This window comes from Capra hircus, chromosome 17, assembly GCF_001704415.2.
Source record: "Capra hircus breed San Clemente chromosome 17, ASM170441v1, whole genome shotgun sequence".
Classification (NCBI taxonomy): Eukaryota; Metazoa; Chordata; class Mammalia; order Artiodactyla; family Bovidae; genus Capra; species Capra hircus.
Window position 1 is genome coordinate 69,066,120 of NC_030824.1, and position 20,858 is coordinate 69,086,977.

General features: G+C 39.6%; 1 protein-coding gene across 2 annotated transcripts in view; it reads left to right on the plus strand.

Annotated features, from left to right (window-relative positions):
- Positions 1 to 20,858, plus strand: part of KLHL2 (kelch like family member 2) — a 161,852-nt gene that overhangs the window by 47,800 nt on the left and 93,194 nt on the right. For both annotated transcript variants that reach the window (XM_018061632.1, XM_018061633.1), the window contains one exon: positions 16,797 to 16,918. In XM_018061632.1, coding sequence (XP_017917121.1) covers positions 16,797 to 16,918 — 122 coding nt within the window. The remainder of the gene's footprint in view (positions 1 to 16,796; positions 16,919 to 20,858) is intronic.

Here is a 20,858-nt window from a genome sequence, read left to right on the forward strand (position 1 = left end):
GTTATTTCTTCAAGTAACTTCTCTGCCCTTTTCTGTCTTTCCAGTATCCCATAATACGAATGTTAGTATGCTTGATGTTGTCCCAGAAGTCTCTTAAACTACTCTCATTTTTTTCAAATTCTTTTTTTTTTTCCTGTTCCCCTTGGATGATTTCCACTACTCTGTCTTCCATGTTACTATTATACTTCTCTGTATCATCTAAAATACTTTTCCTTCCGGTTTCTTTTTTCTGGGTATTTTATCTTCACGTCTGTTTGGTTTATTTTTATATTTTCTAACTCTCTTAAAATTCTCACTGTGTTCATCTAATTATTCTCCCACATTCATGGAGCATCTTAATGATCATTAATGAGAACTCTTTATCAGGTAGGTTGCCTGCCTCCATTTCTTTTAGTTCTTTTTCTGAAGTTTTGTCTTATTCCTTTGTGTAGAGCATATTTTGCTCTCTCCTCATTTTGCCCAATTTTTTGTATTTATCAGGTAAGTTGGTTATATTTCTGGATCTTGGAGAAGTGGCCTTATATAATTGACATCCTATAGGGCCCAGTAGCTTGCTCCCCTCCTATTTCAGAGCTGTATGTTCTTAGGGTGCCCCCTATATGGACCATGTGACTCCTCCTGTTGTGGTGGGAAGAGTACTGTGGGCAGTCTGGTAGGCAAATTCCTGGTTCCTGGCCTGGTTGGCTGTAAGACTGTGCCCTGCATAGTGGCTGTAGTCAGGCTGGAGGTTGGGATCGGCTTCCCATGAGGCTGTCTGCATGACCCTGGTTGGGCCACAGGGCTGCTGCCAGCTTGCTCGTGTGCAGATAAGCCCCTGGAGCAAATAGTCTATAGGGTGAATCCCAAAATGGCATTGCCAGCACCAGTGTCCTTGTGGTAGAATGACATCCCCAGAATGGTGACATCCCCAGAATGGTTGCCACCAGCATTGGTGCCCTCAGGGTGATCTCTTGCCTCTTGGGAGCCTCTCTAAGATCAGTATATAGGTCTAGCCCAGGCTTCTTTCAAACTACTGCGTCTGTCCTGGGTCTCTGAGTGTATGAGATTCTGCACATCCCTGAAGCAGCTGAGTCTGTTTCCTATAGCCTTCTTGCTCTCCTGCATTAAGGCCCTTCTGGCCTTCAAAACAGGATGTTGTAGTGGCTTGTCTTCTTGGTGTAGGATTCCTGAGCTGGGGACCCTGATGTGGGGCTTGGAACCCTTGCTCTTTGGGGAAAACCTCTGTAATTGTGATTATACTCTTGTTTGTGGGTTGATTATTCAGGTGAGTTAGATCTTGACTAGGTCTTGTCATTGTCCCTTCTACCCTTCTCATTGTGGTTCCTTCTCTATGTCTTTATGTGGGAGATATCTGCTAGTCTTCAGGTCATTGTCATTTATAGCTGCTCTGTGAGTAGTTGTAATTTGGTGTGTCTGTAGGAGCTGGTGAGCTCCAGGTCTTCCTACTCTGCCACCTGGCCACATCCTCCCTTAACTTCATTCTTAAGAAAATAAAAGCTAAACATTCAGTATAGTACTGTTCAAGAAAATGAAGTTATTATCTTTTCCAACAATTAGCTTATAATCTTAGATTATTAATAGAACAAAGAAATGCTTATAAATACATAGTTACACAAAAAAGCACAAATGTAAATCTATTCATACTTTAGAAACTTAAATATTTCCTATGCCTAACATTTTGCTAGATACTTCAAGGGGTAATAAACAAAATTAGCACACTTTTTGTACTGGTAATTTATTAATATCATTGGAGAAATAAGTTGTACACACTTTATTTTTATGTTTTTTTTGCTTTTTGTCAAAGGGTGGTTTATTAGAATGGCCAAGGTGCAAGCGTTGAACAATCCAAGCAGACTAACAGCATGACATGTATTAACAGATGTGCACACTTTAAATACATAATAGTTTGTGGAAGATCTGTTCAGAGCAGTAATAATATATAGTGAGGACTGTGATGAACAGCATTGAGAGATGGGGCTCTGACATTTCCTGAAATGTAATGAGTACAAAGGGTTTATATGAATTTAAAAAAGTGCAGAGGCAATGTGGAGAGAATAGGCTTGGTGTTTTGAGAGTAGTGAGGACTCTGGAGACCGCCTCACTTTTCAGCCTGTTAGATTTTGTTGTTCCTGAACTGAGTTAAATAATCAAGAATGTAAGAAAGGGGACTTCCCTGGTGGCCCGGTGGTTAAGATCTGCCTGCCAGTTCAGGGAACACGGGTTTGATCCCTGGTCTGGAAAGATTCTGTATGCTGCAGTGGTGCCTAAGCACCACAGCTCCCGAGCCCACACTCTAGGGCTCATGTGTGGCAGCGGCTGAGCCCATGCGCTGTGACTACTGAAGCCCGCACACCTAGAGCCTGCGCTCTGCGACAAGAGGAGCCATCGCAACAAAGACCCAGTCCAGCCAAAATAAATAAATGAATAAAATGAATTAATTATACTAGAGACAAACGTAGGAAAGACAGTAGAGGGGTTGTAAGCCATATTGGACAAGTGATTTGGGGATGGTGCCTTTAACTGAGGCTGATTAGAAAAGTTAGAGAGGGACTAGTCACATTTTTATGTCCTAATTTCACTTCAGTGACCATCTTATTTATTACTCCTGGAGACTTTTTCCAAACAATTTCTAGGTTTGTAAAAGCAGTATTTGATCTGCACTGTGTTGGCCTAATTTAGGAGTTTCCTAGTAAAGTGCCTTCCTTCAAGTCCTTGTTAGAATTACTGAATCTGGGATCATTAGTCTCTTCTTCAGTTTTGGCCTCAATTTTCCCTTTTGGAAAATGAGGATAATATTACTTCCTAGGATTCTTTTAAAGATGATATGCGATCATGTATGTTTGTCCTTTATTTGGCACATAGAAAATGTTCAATTAAGATTGGCATTTTCATGGTTATCATTATTATTTTTTACTCTCAATTCCTAAAGGTTGTTGTAAGGGTAAAAGATTGAAAATGTCTTAAAGTAGATGTCTTTTAATAAAGATTTTATTTTCCAGTTAAAAAATGTAATGATTAATTTAAAGTTACAAGATCAGAGTTAGTTTCCTTTCCCTTCAAAAGATGACATTTAAGAGTCTCCAAACTCCCTGAGTCTTTTGACATCCAGAGACATGGATGCTAGTGATGGAAGATCTCATTATGTCTCTGTTTTTCTTCCCTGTTTACTTTTTAATCTAAACTACATTTCAGCTTCCCTCATTTCTTTCTTTCTTCCATCCTTCCTTTTTTTTTTAACCGAATGATTCTCACCCTTCATATTTTAGTTGACATGTAATTTTTGAATTTTGCCTAATGATGAGGATGGGACCCTGAAGATGTTTTGATTCTATAAGTATTCCTAATGTCTGTCTCAGTTAACTGGTAGCTGGGTACTTCTTGCAGTTCAGCCTGTTTCTGCCTGAGAATACTTGGTCAAATCTTAGATTGCTATGCCAAGGTGCAAAATGGGAATACTATGTTAATTTCTGGCACATATAAAATATGAATTGAGTACCTTGATTGTGACTTTTACCATTTTATTGAGGCATATTTTACATTGTAATTTTCAGTGATTTTTAATAAATTTACTCAGTAGTACTGCCATCACCATAAATCAACTTTACAGCTTTTTAGTCCCTACCTAATATTTTTGAGGCTCATCCATGTCATAGTATATATATCATCAGATTGTTCCTTTTTATTGCTAAGTAGATTCCATTGTATGAAAACAGCACATTTTGACTATATATTTACCAGCTGATGGACATTTAGATTGTTTCCAGTTTCTAGCAATTATGGCTCATGCTGCTATGAACATTCACGTGTAGTTCTTTGGGTGGACACAAATTTTTATTTCTCATGGTGGTAGATACATATGTGTGGAATGGCTGGTTATGTGGTAAATTTATATTTAACTTTTTAAAAATTGCTATATTATTTCCCCAAGTGACTGCATCATTTTACATTCCTACATTATGTATAAGTGTTTCCATTATTCCACTTCCTTACCAACATTTGTTACTTTTTTTTTTTTTTTCCCCAGTTGTGGTCATTCTAATGGATGTCAAGTGGCATCTCTTATAGTTTCATCTGCACTTCCCTGATGACTAATGATGTTGAGCATCTTTTCATGTACTTGGTAGGCTAGAATTTTATGGTTCTTTGGTAGTAGATATTATTTACCTTTCTGGCAATCTTTGTTTATTTTCTTCTTTTGAATCCACTAAATAGCAGTTTGGCAGAGATTAGGTAAAATAAGACATGGAGATTTGGTCTGAGGGGTTTAGTGTACATATATTTAAGATTTGCTAGACTATGAACCTATTGTTTATCTATTTTCCTGTATGAAGTCTTACTGTATTTATATTATCTTTCATAAAAAATATGAGGAGGCCCACAAGTAGACCTTGGCCTGCTTCCATGCTGTTACGTGCTGTGATGTTTGACTCCTCTGGCTGAGTGATCCGCTATACACAGACATGTCTGCAGTGGCACAGGGCTACCCTGTACTCCTCTTGTTCCTTGTGATTTGTCTGTTTGGAAATGGGGACTCTGCAGATACTCTTTTTGGCCCTTGTTTTTCATCTCCCTTAAACTCTCAGTAAAATTTTCATTCAAATTATATCACCTAAAAAAGAATTCTGTTGCTCTTCATAGTTTCAAGTATTCTGGTAGAAGAAGGGAAGTGAAAAGTAATTCTGTGATGTATCACTGGTTTTTCTTTTGTGAAGTTTAGATTAAGGCCAGGTTGTTTAATTGTTATTTGAAAAAGAATATATCAAGTTGATTTCTTGTATTTTTATTCATTTATGTATCTTTTTTTGCTTGTTTTGTTTTGGTTGATGGTGGCATGCAGGATCTTTATTCCATGACCAGGGATTGAACCCATGCCCACTGTAGTGAAAGTGAAGTCTTAACCACTAGACCACCAGGGAAATCCTGGGTTCTTGTGTTTTAAAATTACTAGCTTGTGTACAGATGTGGCATTTAGAATGCCCTTTTCCTTAACACATATATTTGAGGCTTCTTTTGTGCCACAGGCTAAAATATCTGAAATCTAGTGGGAAATAGGAAATTATTTTCATTCTTCTTTATGGGGGAGTGCTTTTTGATCATTTCTTTTGTCACAATGAACATCATTTAGTAAGGTAAATTAGAATAGGAAGAGAGATTATCATTTGTGTAAGATGTGAGTTTTTTTAAAAGTTGCAAGCATGTTATACTTGTCTTAAGATTTGTGCTTTCCTTCATCAGTTCAGTTCAGTTCAGTCGCTCAGTTGTGTCCAACTGTTTGTGACCCCATGAATCGCAGCACGCCAGCCCTTCCTGTCCATCACCATCTCCCGCAGTTCACTCAGACTCACGTCCATTGAGTCCGTGATGCCATCCAGCCATCTCATCCTCTGTCGTCCCCTCCTCTCCTGCCCCCAATCCCTCCCAGCATCAGAGTATTTTCCAATGAGTCAACTCTTCGCATGAGGTGGCCAAAGTACTGGAGTTTCAGCTTTAGCATCATTCCTTCCAAAGAAATCCCAGGGCTGATCTTCAGAATGGACTGGTTGGATCTCCTTGTGGTCCAAGGGACTCTCAAGAGTCTTCTCCAACACCACAGTTCAAAAGCATCAGTTCTTCAGTGCTCAGCCTTCTTCACAGTCCAACTCTCACATCCGTACATGACCACTGGAAAAACCATAGCCTTGACTAGAGGGACCTTAGTCAGCAAAAAATATCTCTGCTTTTGAATATGCTATCTAGGTTGGTCATAACTTTTCTTCCAAGGAGTAACCGTCTTTTAATTTCATGGCTGCAGTCACAATCTACAGTGATTTGGAGCCCCCCAAAATAAAGTCGGACACTGCTTCCACTGTTTCCCCATCCATTTCCCATGAAGTGATGGGACCAGATGCCATGATCTTCGTTTTCTGAATGTTGAGCTTTAGGCCAACTTTTTCACTCTCGTCTTTCACTTTCATCAGGAGGCTCTTTAGTTCCTCTTCACTTTCTGCCATAAGAGTGGTGTCATCTGCATATCTGAGGTTATTGATATTTCTCCTGGCAATCTTGATTCCAGCTTGTGCTTCTTCCAGCCCAGTATTTCTCATGATGTACTCTGCACAGAAGTTAAATAAGCAGGGTGACAGTATACAGCCTTGACGTACTCCTTTTCCTATTTGGAACCAGTCTGTTGTTCCATGTCCAGTTCTAACTGTTGCTTCCTGACCTGCATACAGATTTCTCAAGAGGCAGGTCAGGTGGTCTGGTATTCCCATCTCTTTCAGAATTTTCCAGTTTATTGTGATCCACACAGTCAAAGGCTTTGGCATAGTCAAGAAAGCAGAAATAGATGTTTTTCTGGAACTCTCTTGCTTTTTCCATGATCCAGCGGATGTTGGCAATTTGATCTCTGGTTCCTCTGCCTTTTCTAAAACCAGCTTGAACATCAGGGGTTTCACAGTTCACGTATTGCTGAAGCCTGGCTTGGAGAATTTTGAGCATTACTTTACTAGCATGTGAGATGAGTGCAACTGTGTGGTAGTTTGAGCATTCTTTGGCATTGCCTTTCTTTGGGATTGGAATGAAAACTGACCTTCTCCAATCCTGTGGCTGCTGCTGAGTTTTCCACATTTGCTGGCATATTGAGTGCAGCACTTTCACAGCATCATCTTTCAGGATTTGAAATAGCTCTACTGGAGTTCCCATCACCTCCACTAGCTTTGTTCGTAGTGATGCTTTCTAAGGCCCACTTGACTTCACATTCCAGGATGTCTGGCTCTAGATGAGTGATCACACCATCGTGATTATCTGGGTCGTGAAGATTTTTTTTGTACAGTTTCTTCCATGTATTCTTGCCACCTCTTCTTAATATCTTCTGCTTCTGTTAGGTCCATACCATTTCTGTCCTTTATCGAGCCCATCTTTGCATGAAATGTTCCCTTGGTATCTCTAATTTTCTTTGAAGAGATCTCTAGTCTTTCCCATTCTGTTGTTTTCCCCAATTTCTTTGCATTGATCGCTGAAGAAGGCTTTCTTATCTCTTCTTGCTATTCTTTGGAACTCTGCATTCAGATGCTTATATCTTTCCTTTTCTCCTTTGCTTTTCGCTTCTCTTCTTTTCACAGCTATTTGGAGTACTCATTGAGCACCTTCTGTGTGCTGGGTGTTATCCTAGGCTTTGGGGAAAGGAAGAAGGGTTAGACAGAGAGTAAACAATGTTTCTTATATTGCTGACTGCTATGAAGAGCATTAAATAGGGTATTGCACATAAAGTGCATATGACTTTAGTCTGCATATGACAGAGAACTCCCCTTAAGGTAGTTTAAATAGCAAGGAAATACATTCTCTCATAACTAGAAAGTGAGCTGGTCACCAAGGATCCTCTTCTGTCTGTCTTATCACCAAGCTGTACTCACTAAAAATTTTATCCTTTAATTGCTTCCCCCATGAATACAAGATGCCTACCAGAGTGGACCTAATATCTCAAGGAAGGAAAAGGGTTATCTCTTTCCTGTTTTTTTTTTTTTAGGAAGTAGGAGACCAGCAAACTAAAGCCAAATTGGCAGGGAAACGCAGGTACCATGTTTGCCTTAGATTAGTTGTAGAATTGGGGAATTTTGTACCATACCACCATAGCCAGTGCCTGGCAGGGGCATTCGGGTCATCTTGCTGGAAGGAAGATACCAATATGTTGGTAGTGTCTTTGTAACCTAAAAGTGAAAGAGCAATAATGATTGGAGGGGTTGACACATGTAACTTGAAGAGTAATGGATTTTATTTATTAAATGTGGCTGTAATTTGTCATTCGAGTCTTAGTGTTTCAGCATAGTATAAAGTCTGTATTATACTTTTACTATTTTCTCAATTTTTTGTGTGCTAAGCAGTAACTAATGTTGGACTCATATGCACTTTTTATTGATCCTAGGATTTGCCCTGTTAAATCTGTTCACTTCTTAGAACTTCAGAATGGGTAAACACATTTCTCAGTTTGTTCTGGGCTTCAAGAGTCCTGATTAAGGTCCTTGAGATGGAAATGTTTCCATCCATACGTACATCTGTAAATGTTTACAATTTGGAGGTCTTCATTTCTTTTCTCAAGAAAAGTACAGTGTTCACTAGTTAAAGTGCTTAGCTCAACCTGTATAGTAACTTTTCAGTAAATATTTGATGCCTGAAATCCTTCAAAGCTAGAACAGAGTAACTTTAGTGTTACTGGGTTGGCCAAAAACTTCCTTTGGTTTTTAAGTAAAAATACTGAATTGGCTAAAAAGTTGGTTTGGATTTTTCTGTTAAGATTTTATGGAAAAGCCTGAATGAACTTTCTGGCCAACCCAATAAAACACACTTTTCATTTTTACCAAGATCTTTATGAACAATGTCATCACTGTTTTGTTCCATTGCTGTTGTTCGGTCGCTCAGTTGTGTCCGACTCTTTGTTACCCTGTGGACTGCAGCACACCGGGCTTTGCTGACCTTCAGCATCTCCTGGAGTTTGCTCAAACTTGTGTCTGTTGAGTTGGTGGTGCCATCCAGCCATCTCATTCTCTGCTGTCCCCTTCTTCTGCCTTCAGTCTTTCCCAGCATCAGGGTGTTTTCTAATGAGTCAGCTGTTCGCATCAGGTGGCCAAAGTATTGGAGCTTCAGCATCAGTTCTTCCAGTGTATATTCAGAGTTGATTTCCTTTAGGATTGACTGGTTTCATCTTGCAGCTCAATGAACTCTCAAGATTCTTCTCCAGTACCGCAGTTCAAAGACATTCAGCCTTTTTTATTGTCTGGTTTTCATGTCCATATCGGAGAAGGCAATGGCACCCCACTCCAGTACTCTTGCCTGGAAAATCCCATGGATGGAGAATCCTGGTGGGCTGCAGTCCGTGGGGTCATGAAGAGTCAGACACGACTGAGTGACTTCACTTTCACTTTTCATGTTCATGCATTGGAGAAGGAAATGGCAACCCACTCCAGTGTTCTTGCCTGGAGAACCCCAGGGACGGGGGAGCCTGGTGGGCTGCCATCTATGGGGTCGCATAGAGTCGGACACGAGTGAAGCGACTTAGCAGTAGCAGCATATCCATATAAGACTACTGGAAGAACCATACTTTTGAATAGATGGACCTTTGTAGGCAAAGTAATTTCTCTGCTTTTGAACATGCTATCTAGGTTTGTCATTGCTTTTCTTTCAAAGGATCAAGCGTCTTTTAATTTCAAGGCTGTGGTCACCATCTGCAGTGATTTTGGAGCCCAAGAAAATAAAGTCTTTCACTGTTTCCATTGTTTCCCCATCTATTTGCCATGAAGTGATGGGACCTGATGCCATGATCTTAGTTTTCTGAGTGTTGAGTTTTAAGCCAGCTTTTCTCACTCTTCTCTTTCACTTTCATCAGGAAGCTCTTCAGTTCCTCTTGCTTTCTGCCATGAGGGTGATGTCATCTGTATATCTGAGGTTATTGATATTTTTCCTGGCAATCTTGATTCCAGCTGTGCTTCATTCAGTCTGGCATTTCATATGATGTACTCTGCATATAAGTTAAATAAGCAAGGTGACAATTACAGCCTTGACATACTCCTTTCCCAATTTTGAACCAGTCTGTTCATGTCTGGTTCCAACTGTTGCTTCTTGACCTGCATACAGGTTTCTCAGGAGGCAGGTCAGGTGGTCTGGTATTCCCATCTCTTTAAGAAATTTCCGCAGTTTGTTTTGGTCTGTACAGTCAAAGGCTTTAGCACAGTCAATGAAGTAGAAGTATGTTTTTCTAGAATTTTCTTGCTTTTTCTATGATCCAGTGGATATTTGTAATTTGATCTCTGGTTCTTCTGCCTTTTCTAAACCCCATTTGTACATCTGGAAGTTCTTGGTTCAAATACTTTTGAAAGATTTTGAACATTACTCTGCTAGCATATGAAATAAGTGCAACTGTGCAACAGTTTGAACATTCTTTGGCATTACCTTTCTTTGGGATTGGAATGAAAACTGACCTTTTCCAGTCCTGTGCTCACTGCTGAGTTTTCCAAATTTGCTGGCATATTAAGTGCAACACTTTAACAGCATCATCTTTTAGGATTTGAAATAGCTCAGCTGGAATTCCATTACCTCCACTAGCTTTGTTTGTACTGATGCTTCCTATGGCCCACTTGACTTTGCATTCCAGGGTGTCTGGCTCTAAGTGAGTGTTCACACCATCATGGTTATCCGGGCCATCAAGATCTTTTTTGTATAGTTCCTCTGTGTATTCTTCCCACCTCTTCTTAATATCTTCTGCTTCTGTTAGGTTGATACTGTTTTTGTTCTTTATTGTGTTTACCTTTTCATGAAATGTTGTCTTGGTTGGTATTTCTAATTTTCTTAAAGATAGCTCTAGTCTTTCCCATTCTTTTGTTTTCATCTATTTCTTTGCATATTTTGCTTAAAAAGGCTTTCTTATCTTTCCTTGATAGTCTCTGGAACTCTTTGTTCCATTATCCTCTGCCATTTCTCAGACAGTTTCATAATTCCATCTTCAGGAAACTTTATCTTTTTGAGTGAAGAACTGTTCCAGATGCCTTTTACAGTCTTCCAGGGAATTGAAATTTTTTTAATTAAAAAAAATTTTGTAAAGACTAAAATAAATGGATATCTGAAGATGCAATATCTGATGAATATGGCAGATGAATCAGAAATTCTCAGCCAAGCTGTAACAGTTTTTGCCTGGTCATCAAAGAAACACACGCTTATGTTTTATTATCCTAATGGGATATTATGCATTTTCTGTTGACTAATTCCAAATGCTTTTCTTCAAGTGTTGCTTTCACTTTCCCGTCTAGTTGGAAACAGTACTTATTGGAATTAATCATTTGGTTTTCTCCAAGGAGCTCATAATAGAGGATTCTCTTTCTATCCTACCGTATACACAGCATCACCTTCTTTGGATGAACATTGGCCTTTGGTGTGGTTAGTAGTGGTTCATTTCTCTTGCCCTATGATCTCTTCCATTCCACATTCTTGTACAGTATCCACTTTTCATCACTCATCACAATTTGTTTTAAAATTGGAATGTTTTTGTTACATTTCAGGAAGAGAATTGCAGTGGAAATATTGCCAAGAAGGGTTTTTTTATTCCACTTAACTATGTGGGACCCAGACATCAAAAAATTAATATAATGAAGCTGGTGCAAATGGTTTTCAGTGCTTAGGTTGGATATTTTTGAGAATATTGATTATCTCCCATGTGATGTAACATTGATTATATTCAGTTAATGTCTCGATCAATTTCAACTGGTCTGCCCAAGTGTGAGACATAGTCCAGCAAGCAATCTCCAGCACAAAACTTCACGAATCACTTTTGATAAACTTGCTGAGTCATAACACCTTCTCTATACATTGCAGAAATCTTTCTTTTTTTTTAGTTAAATTTCAGTTGCAATAATATGCTGAAAGTGTTCCTTTTTTCAGTATTAAAATGGCTATACAATAATTCACGAATTTTAATGTTTTTTAAAATGCATGCTGATATGATAGCACATATATAATATACAATACTATACTATACTGTATGTGCTTAGTCATGTCTGACTTTTGCAGCCCTGTAGACTGTAGCCTGCCAGGCTCCTCTGTCCATGGGATTCTCTAGGCAAGAATACTGGAGTGGGTCACAATACACAATACAAGCTAACAAATTTTTCAAATGAAATTAAAGACAACTAAGTGCTACTAGAGCCAGCTTACTGAAAAAACTGGACAAACTTTTAGGCCAACCCAGTGCTAATTGTGTTGAAAGGTGCTACACTTCAAATTGGCACTTGTTTTACTTTTCACTTTTCTAGTCATTTATTTATCCAGCCGTTATTTATTGGATATCTACCATAGGTCAGGTATTGTGGGATACAGAGGTAAGAAAGATATTATCTATACTCTCAAGAGGCTTAAGAATCCAGGTGGGGAGAAGCAGATATTAGTATGACAGTGGATTTGTAGGAGGTAGCCTAGGGTAAGAGCCTAACCTAGCCTTGGGTCATCAGCGGATAAGCCTACTTGGAGAGGTTCCAGCTGAGTCTTGAAGACTCTGTGGGAGTTAGCCTGGGGAATGAGGGCATAGGGGAATGGATGATGAAGCTTGACAAAGACAGTAAGGTAGGAAGTTGCTGGATGTGTGTGGAGAACTATACAAAGTTCCTTCCTTATATAAATTAAGACTGGAATTGGCAGAGAGAAGACTAGATGGTGAGGCAGGGGTGGAACGTGGACAGGGCCTCCATGGTTTAAACGGGAGGAGCTGGAGGCTTTGAGCATCACAGTCAGTGGTGTGGGGTGCATCTTACAGCAACACCTTAAAAACTATAACATGAAAAATAGCTTGGCAGAGAACTGATAATTTTTTAGTCATACATATAAATTAAAGTCAAATTGGCTTTTGTCTCAATTGTGCCCAAGTCCTGAGAAATGAATTTACTCCTTGAGGACTAAGTACACGGCTTTATGCTTCTGTGACTCCAGGCCTTGTGGGCTTTTGCACATCGCCGGGGCCATAGGGGTGAATTAAGAGTGGCCTTTTGTTAAAGTCCAGGTAGGAATTAGGAAAGTATTCTCATGTTTGTCACTAAAGAACTTTTAGATGACACAAATCCTGTCTAGCTACAAGATCCAGAGAGAGTAGGACAAAGGAAGGTACCTTATATGTAAGTTAAGAAATATGTTTCCGTATTCTTTGCTTTCCCCCTTTTCTGGAAAGGAAAAAGAAGTGCTGAGGCAGAGACACATAGCCCAATACCTTGTCTTCCTGCCATTTAGCATGTAACAGAAGCATATCATTAACTTTCTCTCTTCCCTTATAATACCACTGGATGTTTCACCCCAGGAGGTAGCATAGTAATTTTTCAGATATTTTAGCTCTTAGGAGAACAGCTATTTTTTGAGATCTTGTGAAAAATAATCTCCAAGGAAGCAGGTAGTTAAATATGTGTACTGTGCTCAGTTGTGTCTGACACTTTGCGACCCTGTGGACTGTAGTCCGCCAGGCGTCTCTGTCTATGAAATTTTCAAGACAGCAACACTGAAGTGGGTTGCCGTTTCCTTCTCCAGAGGATCTCCCTGAGCCACAGATGGAACCTGGGTCTCCTGTGTCTCCTGCACTGGCAGGTGGATTCTTTGCTACTGAGCCACCTGTCTCTTTCCAGTGTTTTAAGTCTGCAAAAGAATTTTGTATAATTACGGATTTCTCTAGGCTTTTATGATAGTTTATGGTACAGCATAAGCTCAGTTCAGTTGCTCAGTTGTGTCCGACTCTTTGCGACTCCATGGACTGCAGCACGCCAGGCTTTTCTGTCCGTCACCAACTCCCGGAGTTTACTCAAACTCGTGTCCATTGAGTCGGTGATGCCATCCAAACATCTCATCCTCTGTTGTCCTCTTCTCCTACCTTCAGTCTTTCCCAGCTTCAAGGTCTTTTCAAATGAGTGAGTTCTTCACATCACATCAAGTATTGGAGTTTCATCTTCAGCATCAGTCCCTCCAATGAATATTCAGGACTGTTATCATTTAGGATGGACTGGTTGGATCTCCTTGCAGTCCAAGGGACTCTCAGAGTCTTCTCTAACACCACAGTTCAAAAGCATCAATTCTTCGGCGCTCAGCTTTTTTTACAGTCCAACTCTCACATCCATACAAGAGAACTGGAAAAACTATAGCTTTGAGTAGATGTAGGCAAAGATAGTACAGTATACTGTACCTGAAAAAGAAACAAATTTTCAAGAAATCTGGAAACCATTGTGTTGTTTTTCTAACAGGCAAGGGATGATGGCACTGTTTTCATACTTCTTTTATCTCTGATGCTGAAAGCTTGGCTTCTCTGTACAGAGGTGCCAAATCAAATGTCAGAGTTTTGGGTGAAGTAGAGAAGAATTGCTTTATTGCTTTGCCAGCAAAGGATGACACGGGCCTCATGCCCACAAAACCACGTGTCGCTTCCTGGGAAAGAGAGAAATTCTGTAATAATTGTTCAAAGAGGGCATTATCAGTCCATGGACATTCTGATGGGTTGGTAGTGAGATTAGTAGGAGTCAGCATCATCAAACTTCAGGTTCAACTGGTCTGGGATCTACATGCTTGTGGGCAGCATACCATCATTAATCATCTACTTCTCCCACCTGAAGGGAATTTCAGTATCTGCAAAATAGCTCAAAAATATTGTTGTGTGTATCCTTTGATGTGGAAACAGGACCTTGCCCCAAGGCTGCTCTTGACTGTTTGACCTCCCTTCCATAATTAACAACTGCTTGAATCTGCCCATTGGAACTCAGGGAAAGTCATGGAAGCTGTATAAAGGCTGTTTCTATAATGAAAGAAATGGGGAACAAAAAGGCCTTGTGACCAGGAGCCCCACAGGACCCTGCACGGTATCAAAACCTGATGAATGTAGAACTAAACGTTTTTGCCAAGGTGTCCCCTAGCGCTCAACACTATTTCTAGACTGTCTCGTTTTTGACTGAGTTTTCTTTCACCACTGCTTATGTCTTCCTATTCTTGGGCCATTATATGTCCATGCATGTGTGCCCACGCCTGCTTCTAGCTCTTCATAAGTCCCCTGGGTTTAGAAGCAATCCCTTCTCTTTTCTCCTACTCCATTTCTTTCCATAAGAGAGCATCTTATTTATGATCCCTAAATGCTTAGCTAGTTCGGTGGGTAGTAGGAAGGAGGTCTTGTACTAAGTCTTTAGTGCAGTGATGTAGAAGGCATCTGGCTTTAGTAATAAATTGTTGTTGTTCAGTTGCTCAGTCATGTCCAACTCTCTATAACCCCATAGACGGCAGCATGCCAGGCTTCCCCGTCCTTCACCGTCTCCCGGAGCTGCTCACACTCAGGTCCATCGAGTCAGCGATGCCATCCAAGCACCTCGTCCTCTGTGGTCCTCTTCTCCTACCCTCAGTCTTTCCCAGCATCAGGGTCTTTTCCAGTGAGTCAGCTCTTTGCATCAGGTGGCTAGTGTATTGGAGCCTCAGCTTGAGCATCCAGTGAATTCACTTCCGGTGAATATTCAGGCCTGATCTCCTTTAGGATGGACTGGTTGGACCTCCTTGCTGTCCAAGGGACTCTCAAGAGTCTTCTCCAACACCACAGTTCAAAAGCATCAATGCTACAGTCCTCAGCCTTCTTTATGGTCCAGCTATCACATCCATACATGACAACTAGAAAAACCATAGCCTTGACTAGATAGACTTTTGTCGGCACAGTAATGTCTCTGCTTTTTATTATGCTTTCTAGGTTTCTTCCAGGGAGCAAGTGTCTTAATTTCATGGCTGCAGTTACCATCTGATTTTGGAGCCCAAGAAAATAAATTCTGTCACTGTTTCCATTGTTTCCCCATCTATTTGCCATGAACTGATGGGACTGGGTACCATGCTCTTAGTTTTCTGAATGTTGAGCTTTAAGCCGGCTTTTTCACTCCTCTTTCACGTTCATCAAGAGGCTCTTTAATTCCTGTTCACTTTCTGCCATGAGGGTTATGTCATGTGCATATCTGAGGTTCTTGATATTTCTCCTGTCAGTCTTGATTCCAGCTTGTGCTTCATCCAGCCCAGCATTTCAGATGGGACTCTGCATAGATTTTAAATAATCAGGGTGACAGTGTAACATCCTTGACATACTCCTGTCCCAATTTTGAACCAGTCTGTTGTTCCATGTCTGGTTCTAATTATTTCTTGACCCGCATACAGGTTTCTCAAGAGGCAGGTAAGGCGGTCTGGTATTCTGTATCTTTAAGAATTTGCCACAGTTGTGATCCACACAGTCAAGGTGGTATGGAAATTACCTCAGGATTAAGTTGCTACGTATGACAAGCAGGAATGGATTTTGGGCTAGAATGCCCTTTGACAGTTGCCTTGGTTGACTCACCTCTTTAAAAATCCCTCTTTTGTCTTGCATTTCCTTGGCATTTTGTATGATTTGTGTTCTGATTGTTTCCTGCCTGAGAGGTGTGTCCTTCCTGAGGGCAGGGGCAGGCCCTGGAGTGCTTGTGAGTGAGTGCTATGAACCTGGCGGTTAGCCTCAAGGGGTAACACTGTGTTCTAGTCATGAGTCGAAATTCAAAAGGGAAAGAAACTGCTTTAAAGCATTGTCAACTAAAAAAATGCACACATTAGAAGTTGAAGGTTATGTTTTATTCACTGGACTTTTGGAGGACTTTTGGAGCCCAGGGAGTAGCCTCTCAGATTTTTCTGAGGGAATGATCTGAAGAAATAAGAGAGGAGCCAGGATATGGAGGAGTTTTTGCAGAAATAAAAAAATAAAAGAAACAGGTAGTTGGAACACCTAAAGATGAAAAACCAGACAAGTCAATTTAGTGCTTTTCTATGTATGGGAAGATACACGAGTCTGGGCTCATTGAAATAATTCCTTTATTATATATTAGTTTGCCTGTTTTGTTTTTTTTTCCCCTCATTCTGAATTCCCTCATGGTGTACAGTCTGGGGTGGCCTGCAGTGACTGTTGGCTGCAACATCCTTTGTTGACTGATACGGCAGATGACATTCTTTATCCACAGCATGGACCGAAAAATGGCATGGACAGATCAGGCTGTGAATCTATAATGCCACAGGTGTTAAGAGTTCATGCAGTTGGACACGTGGCATGTTCATCACCATGATGTAATTTTCAGGTATAAGTGGTTAACAGAGGTACCTTGTATGGTTTGTTCGGGTAAGCTTTTACGGGAGGTTAGGGAATGTTGTAGGTTTGCTGAAGGGGCTGACCATTTTGCCTACTGAATACAGTGAATGGCTGGCCATCTGCCTGGCCTTGGTCTTCCTGCTGGGTGTCTGGTGCAGTGTCAACAATGCTCCTTATGTTTTAGGTGAGATGAGTGAGAGCCGAGCAAAGAGAGTTCGCATCAAGGAGGTGGACGGCTGGACCCTGAGGATGCTGATTGATTATGTTTACACGGCAGAGATTCAGGTGACAGAAGAGAATGTACAGGTAAGGGTGACAGCTCATACCATTTGGTTCTTTACACATGCCAGTTTTGTAATGCAAAAGAGCATACCTATACATAGATACTTTGTATTGTGAAGTGGAATGTCTCCTGCCATATCAGTAAACAAAGTCCCACAGCTGTCTGAGATTCTGGCCCTCTAATGTGAATTTCTAAGCAATTCTGGCAAGCAGCAGCCGTGAATTCCTGAGCTTCCTGATTAAGCGGCCCCACTCCCTGCACAAGGAATTTAAGGATGTCAGTCATCAGCAATGAACCAAAAGGTCCCAAGGGAATGAGAGAGAGAGAGAGAGAGAGAGAGAGAGAGAGAGAGAGAGAGAGAGAGAGAGAGAGAGAGAGAGAGAGAGAGAGAGAGCGCTCCCCGTAAATATGCTGGATGCTGACCCCAGATAGCTGAGATGCATATGAAAGGCAAGACTTCAATAATCCCAGACTCTTACACCTTCCCTACATAGAAGAATGTTAAATTCCTTAACTTGATATCTGGTTTTTCTTACTTACCAATAATCTTTGATGTTCAGACTGCCTGCCCCTTTGTGGCAAACTTATAGATAGCCTGACTCTCTCCCTCCTGCCTCCTTGGAGCAGTCTCTCAGGGCTACTGAGACGCTGCCTCCTATATTCCAAGTCCCAAATATTCCCACCAAATAAAATAACTCTACTTTGAGGTTCTGACTATATTTTGTAGTCAGCAGTACCAAAGTAACAGAATTTGTTGTTATAACTGTATTTTTAAGAGAATGATTAGAGCTTTTTAATAAAGCTTCTGATTTCAGTATCTTTACTTAAAGTTCTAAGACACGAAGCCTTTAGTTCACTGAATGATGCTTGTTCTTTTATGAAAACATGACATGTTCATTCATAAGTACTGGTCAGTGCTGCCCACATTTTCCATTATTTCCTGGAAGGTTAAGTCTGTAAAGGGTGTTTCTGATGCCCAAGAGCCTTCTTACTTCTTTGACAATTTCAGCATCCTCTGTTAGTGATGCTAGAATTCAGCTAAAATTTGACATTGCATCTCTCTTACTTTCTGTAAAGAATGAATATTTTGTATGTATGATGCAAATGTTTAGTACACGTGTGTGTGGAGTAGAAAGTAAAAGTCCCTGTTCAAAACTATACTTCTCTTTGTACTTACCCATCCCGCGCTCTGTGATTTACTTTCTTTCCCTAAAGGTTAGGCTCTGTTTGCTGTAAATCTTTAAGACTGTTTTCTGTGCAGTTACACACACACGCATATATAGGTTTCTTGACAAAAGTATATTTTTACTATACCTGCTGTTCTGAAACTTGCTCTTTCACTGAGCAAGTGTCTTGAAATTCTTTGTGTCAATACATATGGGTCCAGCTCCTTTCTTTCGTGGGATGTCCCATGTGTTAGTTAGCATACATGATTTTTCACCTTTACAAAAAATGTTGCAGTGAATGAGCATTTTAATATTTGCATTAAATTTCATGGGCTAGATTCTTCAACATATAATTGCTGGATCAAAAAGTACATGCATATTTTGATTTCTCATAGATGTGCCAGACTGCCATCTAAAAGTTTGTATTTATTTATACTCCTTCCAATAGATTGTGTTTTGAGGATAGCAAAAAGAACTAGGGCTAACTTCTTAAGAAATAATCTCTATAAATTCTACTTGCACAAATAGGAAATCTTTTGTTCCTTGTAATTATGTCCCTATGTAATTATGGCATAAGAAATATGCCATAGAATATTTTAGTTGGGAAACTGAAAACTTTGCACTTTAACTTGTTAGGACATGGTGTTATTAAATTTTAAATATTGGCAGTGGTAAGGCCTCCTGGTAATCCTTCCTAGATAGCCTCAGTAAACCTTTGCTTGGAAGTCCCATTCATAAGGTAAAGCATTTGAAAAGCCTTGGTTGAGCCTGAAGTCATATATAAAGGTGTGAATCAGATGCTCTGTCAACATTTTTTTAAACATGGAGGAAATGTTTGGTACATGTTATCTCATTCTGATCTTTTCTGTACCAGTAATGCTGTTTGCTGGATTCTGGGGCATTATTTCAACAAGAACCCTGATCTTGGGTTTCTTTTGTCCCTTCTTTTATTAGTTTGAGTGTGGAGTCTCATTGTGCCCTGTATCTGGCCTTCAGTAAATGAGTTACTAATTGGTTTCTTTAATTCACATAATGTGTCACCTGGGTAAAATTACAAAAGATGGTTTAGGCCTAGAAGACTGGACTGTGTGAATTCAGCCCTGAATGCTATTTGTAGTAATTCTTGCAGTAAAGACATTGGCGTGTAAGGAACTGGGAACACCTTTCATGTTTCTTTTAATAGCTGTCACGTTCCAGTCCTGAAGTGTTAGTCATCACACCTCTCAGAAAACCTCTTGTCCTGCTAATTTGCCTTTGTGTGTATTGCTGACTCTTAAAGGAATACATTCAAAGAGTTGTATTTGTTGTATTGTTTTGTTGTTTTTTGGAAGAGGGATGTAGGGGTATCTTAGTATATAAAGCCTTATTTTACGTTCCATTGAAAAATACTTGTTTTGGAAAAGTCAGTTTGGAAATAAAGTTGGTTAAAATAAGCTACCTTTTCCGTAACAAGTATTTTTAAAAATAAAGTACAAAGTAAGGGCTTAACTATTGAGATATGCTAAACTGCTGTTTCCTCTATTTTGTGTATTTTTGTCTGTCTGCACTTTGGAGATCTTTCTTCTAAATGCTTTTCACCTTAAGGAAAGAAACAATTCTGGGGAGGTATATGGTGTTCTTATTAATGTGAAGCTGGAGTTTTCAATGGGCCTAACTAGAAGCTCTGCTCTGAGTATATCTGCCTTGAAAGTGCTGGCAGTGGGGATAGAACTTTCTGTAATTCAAAGATTTACTGTTGTGGATAGATTTTCTCATGAGACCTAGAATCATATCTTTTGTCAGGTAGGTAGGTAAGCTTCCTTTTGTACATTTCTCTTTTAGTAATAAAGTATAGTCTTAGGATAGAAGGTATCTTAGTATTCTACTTTGGGATTGCATGTTTCATATAGAATCATACCTAGTGCCATAGAATGCTGAGCAACTGACTCTTTACAGCTGTCTTTATAGAGTCTGCTGGTGACAGGGCAGGACCATAACCCTGGTTTCCCTGATTCCTACTTAAGGGTCACTCCTGTAATACCATACAGTCTCCTTATTATGCAAATTTAAAATATTAAAAAAAAAAACTGTTTGAAGTGAAGGTTGTTAACTTTGAGTTGGAATGAGGAAATTAAGTAGTTTGAAAAACTAATTCTAAGTGAAGTATAAATGTCACTTTATTATATAAGTATTAATAATAGGGTTTTAAATTTTGACTGTTTAAGGTTTCCTGATTTTTTTTTTTTGGTATTGCTGTTGCTTTTTGTTTAAGTTTTCAAATTTTGATTTTGACTTTGAGTAGTTGCTTTTGATTATTTTACTAATTTAAGTCAAGTGAATTTTTTTAAGAGAAATAAAAGGAGAATATTTTACCATGACCACAGTTTTAGTTGAACTTTTATTTGCTGTTGTTGCTGTTGAATAATTTAAATTGCTTGTGTCTAGAGTATCCAATCAAATTTTATAAACTTTATAAATCTGGGAACAGAGAAAATGCAGCCAAAGGTTTTTAAACATTTTTGGGGTCATGGAATCTTTGAGTAGCTGATGAAAAACTGTGAACTTTTTCCCAAGTAAAGTTTACTAAAGCATATACGCACAGAGTTTTGCATACATGTTCAGAGAATTCTTGTACTTTGTCTCCCCTTATCTCCTCCACTGAAAATACTTAACTCTGTATATGTGTGTGTGTGTGTGTGTGAAGGGTTTTTACATGGGTTTATTTTCAGTTGTATGCTAGGCATTTTACATATGTCTTTGTTGATATTCATCAGCATAGTAGATAGATATTACTACTCCATTTGTCAAATGAGGAAGC